This window comes from Battus philenor, unplaced genomic scaffold, assembly GCF_028537555.1.
Source record: "Battus philenor isolate CCGP_79_NKW_IND1 unplaced genomic scaffold, ilBatPhil1.0.hap1 SCAF_2, whole genome shotgun sequence".
Taxonomy (NCBI): domain Eukaryota; kingdom Metazoa; phylum Arthropoda; class Insecta; order Lepidoptera; family Papilionidae; genus Battus; species Battus philenor.
The window spans coordinates 5,478,185-5,489,563 of record NW_027181682.1 but is presented as its reverse complement, the minus strand read 5'-3'; the positions used below and the strand labels follow the sequence as shown (position 1 = coordinate 5,489,563).

The 11,379-nt window shown below is 32.1% G+C and overlaps 1 protein-coding gene across 1 annotated transcript in view; it reads right to left on the bottom strand.

Moving 5' to 3' along the window:
• Window positions 1-3,965: 3,965 nt before the first annotated feature.
• The window catches only part of Wnt10 (Wnt oncogene analog 10), a 44,703-nt gene continuing 37,289 nt past the window's right edge, over window positions 3,966-11,379 (bottom strand). The window contains exons 4-6 of the mRNA XM_068765379.1: window positions 5,486-5,617; window positions 4,629-4,750; window positions 3,966-4,280 (exon numbers count right to left, since the gene is read on the bottom strand). Of these exons, the coding sequence (XP_068621480.1) occupies window positions 4,046-4,280; window positions 4,629-4,750; window positions 5,486-5,617 (489 nt within the window). The 3' untranslated portion in view covers window positions 3,966-4,045. The remainder of the gene's footprint in view (window positions 4,281-4,628; window positions 4,751-5,485; window positions 5,618-11,379) is intronic.

Below are 11,379 nucleotides of genomic sequence, written 5' to 3'. Positions count from 1 at the left end.
TAAAATAAAAGGAATTGTTTAATAAGAGGAAGATTTAAACAGTGACGAGGAACATTAAACACAAAAGTGTATGTACTATTTTTTTTTAAGTAACATTGGTCACTTACCGTGTGCTGCTCCGACGTGACTAAACGGTTCTGTGCTAGAGCCCGAGCGCGCTATGTCGGGACACCTCACAAGTGCTAGGGCTTCGCCGTATTAAGACCGCAACGTTGATCCTTTGTAACTGAATTAAACCTTAATTCTCTCCGACCTTGTCGCCTACCTTAGGTAACGTTTTATTTCGGATACAATTAATTCACGCGATATCATTGCGTATAGCATGCCGTTAAACGGATCGCGTTAAGTATAAAGTATTTTACAATTACTAAGTAATGTACTCGAGGCAGAGAAATTGTTTTTATTTTTATAATAGTATACTATTGCGTTGTTCACATTTATATAATCCGGGGCTTATTGGAACAGAGAGCAGAAGGCGCGTAGCCTAAATCTCCTTAACGTAACCTCAGCTCGAGAGCTCTTTCGGGAACTTCTCGCTTTGTTATATCGCATGTAATATTTCGGATTGAAATCTAAAAATATGCTTCTTGTAAAGGAAACCTTTAAATATGCTGTCTTTTTCAATAATAAAGGAAATCCTTACTTATTAAAACCTTGAAAGTCAAAACTCCAAAGATTGATTTCCTTCAGATCAACCAGTGGCGGACGCTGCGTCGTCATATATTCTAAATACACACACGCAGAGAGTACAGTTTTGTATGACAAAGATCCTCAGAAAATTTGCCTAACTACAGTTTTTCTTTACTAAGCTAATCACATTATACATCTGGCAGATTAATAACAAGAGTGATCCACAAAGAAAGTTTAGAAAAAAATCAAATTTATGTATATCAGATAATATATATCGGATATTTTTTTTAGAACGGTTTAAGGAAGCTTGAAAAAAAAATAACAATGCACGAATCTAAATGGAAATCCTCAAAGGCGATCCGTCACGAGGAAACACTCGATCATGCGTTCGTAAGTGTAACAAACGGTTCGTCAATTATACGACAGGATAATACAAACACCCCATTCTTTCGTCACCTCAATCGGATACACCGTATAACTGACATGTGCATACTGTATTCAATCAGACATTTTTCCTTGTGAATCGAAGTAACGGTTATGTTTTGTAAGACCCTCTTTGATGTTGTGATTATAAGTTTGAATCATACAAAAAAGTAAAGAATACATTACAGAGTTACGTTCGCTTTTGAATGTGAAGTATGTATTAGGTAAAATATTTATAAAGGAAGAACTTTTCATTTTCCTTTTTGATCGATTTTTTTAATCATGGTCTAGAAAGCCTATCATAAATTTATATCTAAATTTGTGAACATTAAGTCATTCAATATGTGTTTAGTTTTATTATACTTGAAACGTATCGGACCCGTACAAAAGAGGTTCTTGAACCGAGGAGCTAAATTAACTGGAAATAACAGGGTAATTGTGTTGAAGGCCCATTGAGTTGTCGCTTCTGGAGAAGTAGACCCACTTGAAACATCTTTGGCTCTGTGTCTTTATAAATGCACGATTAATAAAATTAATTCTTTATTCTTACCTTCAACTTATAATAGTTGTGATGTTTGTTAACCTTATAATTTAAATTTATCACTACTTTTAATTTATAATAGTTTACAAAATTTGCACTTTTTTGTATCTATAATATTCATTAACTTATTAAATCTCTCAAAGGATAATGTACGGTAAATAAAAAAATAAAGGTAATGTACATGTTTTTACATGATAAAGTCAGATTCCCAGATAATATCAAGAATTAGGACCCCAAATAATATCAGAAGGCACTTATCGTTAGATTTAAAAACTGTCAAAGGAAGGGAAGGGTGTTAAGGGTTCACTGTAATAACTTCATAGGTGTGGTTACTTGGCAATGATGTGTTCGTCTCGAGACTGAGTCAATGTTAATTAAATATGTAAATACATATTATTTTAAAAATATGTAGATTTGTGGTTACTTAATCTTAAACAAGATATTTACGGATGATTCATTAATTATCAAAATTATTCGATATAAGAATGTGATGTGGCTATCACCAAAGACGAGCAAAACACGGATATTAACAAAAGGGCTCTTTCAATGTATACGTCATAATTGAACAAGTTGAACTTTATTTAAATGCCAGGATTCACTAAAAAATGTTGTACGTGCAAGGGCATCTTAACCTTCAATGATACATAGGAATTCGTGGAAAAAGATCAAGTATGTTCAGAATAGTTAATTTGGTATTAAAAATAATTACACTACTAAGGTCAAGATAATTTGTCTATAAAAGCACAAAATTAATATAATATTATTTGAAATGTGTTTAGTTTCATAATTATTAAATTGTTCATCATTGCGGCTAGCATAATGGACGTGTTATAACATGTTTAAACCTGTCTATATCTTCGAATAACTTAGAATGTTAGCTTTGGTTCACGTGTATGAGCAGATCATTTGGTTTATGGTTGGTTTAGTCAACATATTAAGGAATATGTAAATGATAAAAATAAAATATATATAGTTTAACTTGTACTTTATTATCTTACATAAGTTATACGTACGAAGAGTTCTTATACTATAATAAATAATAAAAGAAAACAATAACAATATTGTATGGAATGTATAATGTGGAAAAATCGTTATTTATTTACAATACTTTATTTTAAATTAAAAATAAAACAATACTGGCAGTTAATATCGATAAAATAATAGCTACGAGTGCGCACATATAAAGTTGTGTATTGAAAATCCGAGGAATGTAATTTAATTATTGCTTTATAAAAATCGATACCGCAGTGATTGGATGGTAAAGGGAAGTAACAAGTTGTATCAAATTAAAAGTATATTACTGTGTAGTCGAAGTTGAGAAAGTGTTAATGTATTATTGGTCTGGTGTATCATTCGACTGTTCATTTTTGTGATTTAGTTTTGACTGTGTTTAAGTTTTTAATGTGAATTTAGTATCAATAGAATTATAATTTTTTTTTGATGCGATCTCCACTCTGAAAAACTTACATTCTCGAAAGGTACTCAGCAAGTCCCGTCATTACTTAATTTTCTTGTACCAAAAAATATGACATTACACGTTTTAAATATTATATCGTTTTTCGTAGATAATATTATTTGTGTAAGTTTAATAACTAAATTATATTAGTTATGTATTAATGAAACAATTCCCGTGAGAATTTATTTATATCTGGAATAATTTCACGTAAATGTTACCAAATGCTTTAAGGACCAGCTTTAAAATATTCCTAGTCTATTAAATATTTCGCCAGTTTGCTTTTGCCAGTCAAACATTGATTTTAAGTTTGTTGCCTACTTCTTTCACTTAATACCTCAAGTTAATAAAGTTTTGATTGTCTTTCATTTTGATAAACTACACAATTTTAATCAAAATTAAATTATTTTCCTCCTCTAATTTGTGATTTAGTCTTTTTGAATCATATTTAATGAAAGATTGTAAGTTTATCTTCTAATAAATTACATCGTAATAACTAAAGAGAAATCCTCTTCGCATTACTAAATTACTGTGCCTCTTTATAGAGAACATATTAAACAGTTAAATATAATTTATTTTGATTTTAGTTTCGTACATAAACACTATACGCTGTTTAAAATTACAGTATATTTACAATACATGTTATCTAAGAAATAAAGTCCATAGAGCTAAATATTTGTTTACATATTTTGACTTACTCGTGCCTACTTTACATTTCAAATATATGTACATTGTAATAAAGACCTACGTGTATTTAAAATAAATGTGTTTTAAATTCCTATCGAAAACAATACCATATTATACGAAAAGTTTTTCTATTTTTTTTTATTTAATAATTGGAGAAGCAGTCACAACACATTAGAGGTTTAAATATTATTTCTTGAATGTTTGATGTATTTATATCGTTGTACCAACTAAATAAGGTATACAAATGATATCACAACTTGTATTACTTTCAAATCGAACGTCGAAAATTTAAAAGAAATTATCACATGAATCTATTTGCACATCGCGATCCATTTATCATCGTGGCATTTCTCGCAATCAACCCTACAGCACCAATGAAAAGTGCAGTTGCAGGGTTTGATGCTGGACCTGCGGATGAGAGCGTGGCCACGTCCGCAGCACAGCAAGTCGCAGGATCCGGTTCGGGAGGTTCTTCCGATCCGGCAAATTCTACCGGACGTCCCCGATGAGTCCAACCTTGGATCAGGTTCGCAGAAACTGGGCGACCTACATAGAGTGAAACATTATTAAAATTTATCTTGTTCTCACACTAATAATTATGGTACAGATTCTAAAAATAAAATGTTTTAAATAAATAAAAACATTATATTCTTTAAACCTTTACACCCGTATAATGTCGCATTTTGGTTTCGCTATATAGCATTGTTATAGTGAGGAGTGATAAGAAGTAGTTATTTGGATCCATAATACTGTAAAGTGAATGTTTTATTACAGATAGCCAATTTAACTTTATTTTTTCTTATTGAGTAAATTAGACAATTTTAGTCTTTCTAAGCACGTGAAACTATTTATGCTGCACTAGACATGAAGTTCGATTCTATTGATATTACTTACTTTTCGAAAAATAGCAAGCTAGTTTTCGGCGCCGGTTTTGCCCGATTCCGCCTTCTTCCACGAGGTCTCCCCCTTAGCACTGACATTCCGTTATTGAGTTCGTCTTGGGCCACCAATAGTGCCTGGTGAAAAGGTTTATTAATTGAATTTATATAAACTGATTATGTAACTAGAAAGTTAGTTACTTAAATCTGTTTTTGATTCAAAATCTTTATTATACTTGGCAACTTTACTAAACAAAAGTATAAAGAAAAATAATTATGCTGTGTAATTGGTTATAGGCTTCAAAAGAATGAATGTATAGGTAACTAGCTTGTTTATTACCAAAAAGAACTTTAGGCTTTTTATACACTTATTTCCAATCACTTTGTATAAAGTTATTTGAAATATGTTGTTTTAATTTATTTTTTTCTTTTCCACTGCGACAGGCTATTAACTTCTGTCAGTATAAAGTCTGCAAGAACAAATATCTAATAATAATTATTTCAATATGTAGGATTTCGAAAACGAATTTTGCTACTATATTATTATTATGTAATTAAGTATTTCTAAAACCGTTGATTTTTAGATAGGGTCGTACATTAAACTGGTGATAGCTTACTTACCCCCTAAAAACATCTATAACCAATCATTCTGTAGAACGCATGAGATCTTTGTTCGGTTTATCAGAAGCTATCAATTGTAATCGTGCCTCATCTTGCTTAGCGATTGTTGACCTCTGATCTTTTTATTATTGGTTTATTGTTATCGATTGACTAAGTAAGTTATATTAACTCATTTTTATATCGCATGGAATAAATTCAAAGATTTTATTAAAATATAAACAAAATAGCAGATTATTTAAAATTAAGCCTTACTTTTCGATACTGTTTTTTAATGGTTGAGGCAACGATTCGAAAGTCAGGTGTGGCGCGCCAACATGTCCTTAACTGACAGCTGCCTGATAACCCGTGGCACTTGCAGCGGACTTCCATATGCGATGAAAGTATCTGAAAAAAAAAATAAGACTATTAACATTTTATTTTTAATTTTCCTACAGATTTAGAAAAAAAAAGAAGTTAAAAGAACGTTCGTCCACAAGTTAGGCAGACAACCTTTTGATGGTTGTCGGAAGTAGGTCGCTTCCAACCGGTTCTATTTTCAATCTGTGGGAAAGGCCTATGTCCTGCTGTGGTCATCCTAAAATTGAAATGACGACGATGATAAATAAAGATTTCAATATGAATCAATTGCTTATAATTACTAAATGACAGGAACTATTACTATAATACAAACACTATCCTTTCGGTCCTTTACATAAAATTAGTAGTAATTCGTAACAGCAAAAAAAAACTGGTTTCGTTCTAATTCAATTTGGATTTCATGTAAAAAAATTATAACAATCGAAATTGAAATTTTAAAAAGCCTTTTATATCGAGCATTTTCAAAGGGACCGCGCGAAGGCACGAAATCACAAAGGCGAATTGTCCTCATACGTGACCGCATCTTTGGCACAATTACGAGATTATGCCACCCACCGCAGCTAGCTCGTAACATTTACATAATTAAACGCCTCGCAGCAATCACTCTGACGTCTTAATTCCACGAGCGCCGCTGGCCGAACAATTTCCCAAATTGAGTCGGAGCAAAAATTCAAATAAATCGGCGTTTCGGACCGCCCCCCGAGCCCTCTCGGCATTAATACTACGTTATTACGAGCGTTCGCGATAGAATTCGCCACCCAAGACGTTTGTAATACGTCGTAATGAAGCCGGAATATTAAAAATGGTCTCGAACCGCTTATTATGTTCTCACCTCGGCGGGCGTCTCGTGAAATACGGCCGGCTAATGTGGGCCCTAGAGGTCTGGCCGCAAGACCCTGACCACGCCACCGCTTCGAATGTGTACACCGGTGGCGCTATTTACAGGATTTCGAAGTGCCGGAATGCGCTTTTTAAAAATTGTATCCAATTTAAAAATGTATATTTTACGTTTAATATATATGAGGCAGCTAATCAATTTTCAATTGTCTAATTTGTTTTTGTATAGTCCTAAGTCTTCTGTATCTCGTTTATTTTAATTACATGTTTAGCCATATATCTATTTTGTGTTTAATCCATAATGTGTTAGTTTAAGTATTTGTCGTATCTATTTTTTAATAAAAGTAGTGCTTATGACTTTCATAAATGGTAGATGTTGTGATGGTGTAACAAGCGGTTCACAATTCTTAATTGTTATTATATTTTCATTATTGTAACCATTACTGGCGGTGCTCAAATAAAGAAAGAAATTTTATCGTAATCACACTATATTTATAATTAATTTCTATATATTATTGTTTCATTAACAGTATATGATGAAAAAAAAATATGTAAACTACCGAAAGTAACCGAAACGACGAAGCCCACCAGCTTGCCTAGTCGAAGTGGCAGTGGGCAAGCTACATAGAGCGCAGAACAGATTGCCGCTGGAGCCTAAAGGTTCTGCAGCGAAGGCTATAGCCCTGCAAGCGCATCGTAGAATGTCCATCCACAAGATGAAGACAACCTTGACGACGTTTGGCACATGCCGCTTCGAATCGGTTCGACTGGAAATCTACGAACGAGGCCTATGTCCGGTGACCATCTTATATCTGAAATGACGATGATGAAACTGAAAATGACTAATCTTAAGTATTTCAGCAAATGATCCTTCATCATAGGTTGTCCGTGGTGTATCTCACCGCGAGTAAAACATCTCCATCGTTTATGTAGTCACTAATAAATTCTATGCTAATTATACAAATGCAACACTTAAATTATTTAAGTAATAAATTTATAGAACACGAAATTAAATGTTCTATTATCAATTTAACTATGTATTGATATGAAATATTTGTTTTTAATTAAAACACATGACCTAGACTATATTAAAAAATTAATTAAAATACCGTTGTTGTTGTTGGTAAATTAAAAAAAAACTTTTGGTATATCTATTAGAGTCATTGGTATGATTTAAGCTTTTAGATTGAACAGATATAACTATTTATTAATGTAATGATTGTTATGTTAAGGTGATTGTTCACGGCTCCAGACTAAACACGGTGTCATTAGCGCACAAACGGAGCGGTAGCTCTAGTCGGACGTATTAATAGTAATAACACATTCGCACGGAACCCGTAATTATCTACCAATGTCCAATTAAAACTAGCTCCTAGTATGTAATCTACGTGGCGTGAGATGATTATACACAACTGTGTGGAGGTGACTTTGTCTGGAGGTTGCCATTAAAATAAAATTGCTATTAAACGAATATCGGTCAGCTAACCTCGACTCCGTTCATTATTTATTGAGAACATTCTATAATCATTTAATATTCTCGAATTTAACGTCCTTAATATTATCTATTTTTCTGTAGTAATATCGACTGCAATTTAGCAAATATGATGAATATATAATGATTATAAGATAAATGCATTATCATTATCATATTCATTTGTATTTATGTGTAAGTAAAAAAATCAAATGCAGCTTTTAAGTGAATTATATAATATAGTTACTATTCGTAAACATTGAAATACAATGTCGTGAAATTCTATGACCAATAAATAGACTTGTTAGGTGTGGTAGATGACTACCCATTGAGTTTCCGTTCTAGTGGTGGACATTTTTCAATGTTGTATACGTATGTTCACATTCCTGGCTATCTAATAATTTCAATCGTTTATTTAATATATATTTATCCTTTATTATTGTCTTATTCAACTCGCCCAAGATCACACCGAGAGTAAGGGAGTGGACTATTGGTGATACGAGATCCATAAAAACCAAGATCACCGACGTAGATTGAGGAAGTGTTCGTTTGTAGTGGTAGTGGGCGAAGTACATCGCTCATGCAACCGATGGCCGTTGGGGCCGAAAGATTCTTGTGTCGACCATGAGCCAGCAGACGCGGTGTTAATTAAAAAAAAAGTTAAGGACACGGGTAGTCGCTAGAGAAGGGCAGCGCATGGCTCGTGGCGAACGCCTTTTTGGCCTAAGCCTTGCAGTTGGCATCTATATGCGGAAAAAAAGAAAAAGGTTGTCTTATTGTCTTTAAGCTTTATTTTTTTATGTCTATAAGATTATTATTTAATCTTATAGGCATAAAAAAATAAAGCAGGTATCATATTTTTTTGTATCTTTTTTAATAAATGCTGTGGACATCTATCATTAATGTATTCATTGATTTAAGATCTGTAATATTTTTCATATATGTCTGTGTTTACCTTATGGACGTGCTTAGAAAATTAAAATAATATAAAAGTGAAAAGAAACTCAAAGACGAAATATTATAAAAAAAATATTTACCAATAGAGCCGTGTATTGATTTCAAAGATTTCAGTCTGTGTTCTAACAGTAATGACAAACATTATAGTATTACTTACACATATATGCATACTGCATAAATGTATACATCTATATATCCAAAAGCACATACATCCATACATGAAAAATCTTAATATAAATAGCATTATAATCAGGTCGAGGATTATGTAGTAAAATAACTGGCTTAATATGAAATTTCATCTTACGTTTTAGGTGATAAGTGTAATCAAGTTTTTAAGCTAAGAATTATATAAGAAAATTGTATGTCATTAAATTTTTTTAGAATTTGATGTGTTACCCTGACTTTCTTTTACTAGTACTTAACCGTTCCTAAACAATAAGATGCTGCCTGAGTAAGATGATGCTAATTATAGCTGCCAATGGAATACCACGGATTAAATGACATGTCCTTATGTCGAAAGTCTAAAAGAAAAACATTAAAGCTGTTATGTTATACAGTATATATTATAACGAGATGGCTGATAGTTAATATACATGGGTGCCAACTTAGATATAAGTGGGCTATACTACCTCCTACCTACCAACAATAATACTGACATTTATTTTTTCATTCTATATTAATTTAACATATATGTCAACACAATGTCATAGCAAATTAATAATAAAGCATCTATTATGTTAAATAACACCTAATATTTATTCGGAAAATAAATATTATGTTCACAATTAAGGATACAGTTGGCCATTTAGGTCTCATTTAAATTTAATGAAGATATATTACTGTCGGGTCGAAGATGTTGCCACGATATTTATATGTTTTTTCCTTATATTTGATAAGAATGATCATTAAACCGATGTTACTTAAATTTTTATTTAGTATTAGTTATAATTATTAAAATCTCGTGAAGTAAAAGGTTATCATTGTCAATTAGATGAGTCGAATTTAAAAGAAATAATTTTTAAAAAAGTAATGAGTTTTGAAATCAGGTAGTTTTCCTTCGAATATAGCCGGTTATTATTTTTGAAAGAATTATCAAATTGAAATCAGTAACTTTATGTGGTATCTATTAAGTACGTATCGTAATAAACTTTTTTATATTTTAACATAATAATAAGTATTTTCACATCAGTATGAGGATACTGGTGTGAAAATACTGATTAAATGAGGATTTCAGATATAGGTTTGCGATTGATTGACTGATATTTGATTTACTGTGGGTTGTCCGAACACATCAATGTCTTATAACTAAGGACGTATTCAAATTAAAAAAAATCTTTATTCAAATCAAGTTGAGTCCACCTGTTTGAATGATAAATAGCTTGAACTTGAAAAGAAGTGGCGAGAGAAAGTTCGCAAGATTTTATATTTTTTAAAAAAATAATATTAAATTACATATTTAAATAAAAATTAAATATATTGGTTTACCTATTATCAACATAGTAACTCTTACCTTTCTAAATATTTTCTGGGATGCTATGGTAAAAGCGTATGCATTGATCATAGAAAAATTAATTTACACCATAAAGTCAAATGTTAGGTATACCCAATTTGTTTTTGATTCTGTTATTTATTGATTGTACACATACTTCCTCGCGAGATTCGATAATGTTTTTGTGGAAGTAAATAATAATAAACGGTATACAAAGTTAGCTTTGTAACTGTTTGTGTAGTTTAAGATGATATCGCGCGTTTTCTTAAATCATCAAATTCAAATATTGGTTCGAACTTTATAGCTCTATAAAATATAAGATTGCATCAATTTGCCAATTAACAAGTGTGGATTACCCTTTAGCTGTACCGTCGTGAATCACGCCATAATCTCTGACTATTAGACTGAATTGACTAACACTAATAGGTTTAAGATGGCCGTATCTAATCCAACGTACAAATTAACTATTAGTTAAACCGCACACGGAGAAGCTTTGTATACAGCCGAGAATGACTCGGAATGGAATTTACGAATGTAATTATACATTTGTATACTAACGTATCAATAACGTCTGATGCAATCGAGATAAAAAAAAGAATAGCACAAAGCAATGATATATAAATCGATATCGGAGAGTCATCTGGACATAACAAAATATTAACTCATCGAATCGATTTTTTTGTAACGTAATTATCACCTCGGCTCTAATGCGGTACCTAATTTCTTGTGTGGGTCGGGATGGAAGATCTTTTATGGTCCCGGTGAAGACAGATCTGCTATCACACCGTACTATAATTTGATTTAGTTATTGTTTCGCCAATATTATTAAATTGTCATATTGATTTTCATCATTATCTCTTTAACCACAGTACGTCTACTATTGAACATAGCCTCTCTGGTAGTTTTCCAAAAGTACCAGTAGGACGCGGCCTGTGTCTAGCGTCGTCCAACGATCTTGGTAAGCACGTCTGTCCACCTTGTGGATGGACGTCCAACTGTGCGCCTGCCAGTCCGTGGTCACCAAACCAAACTTTA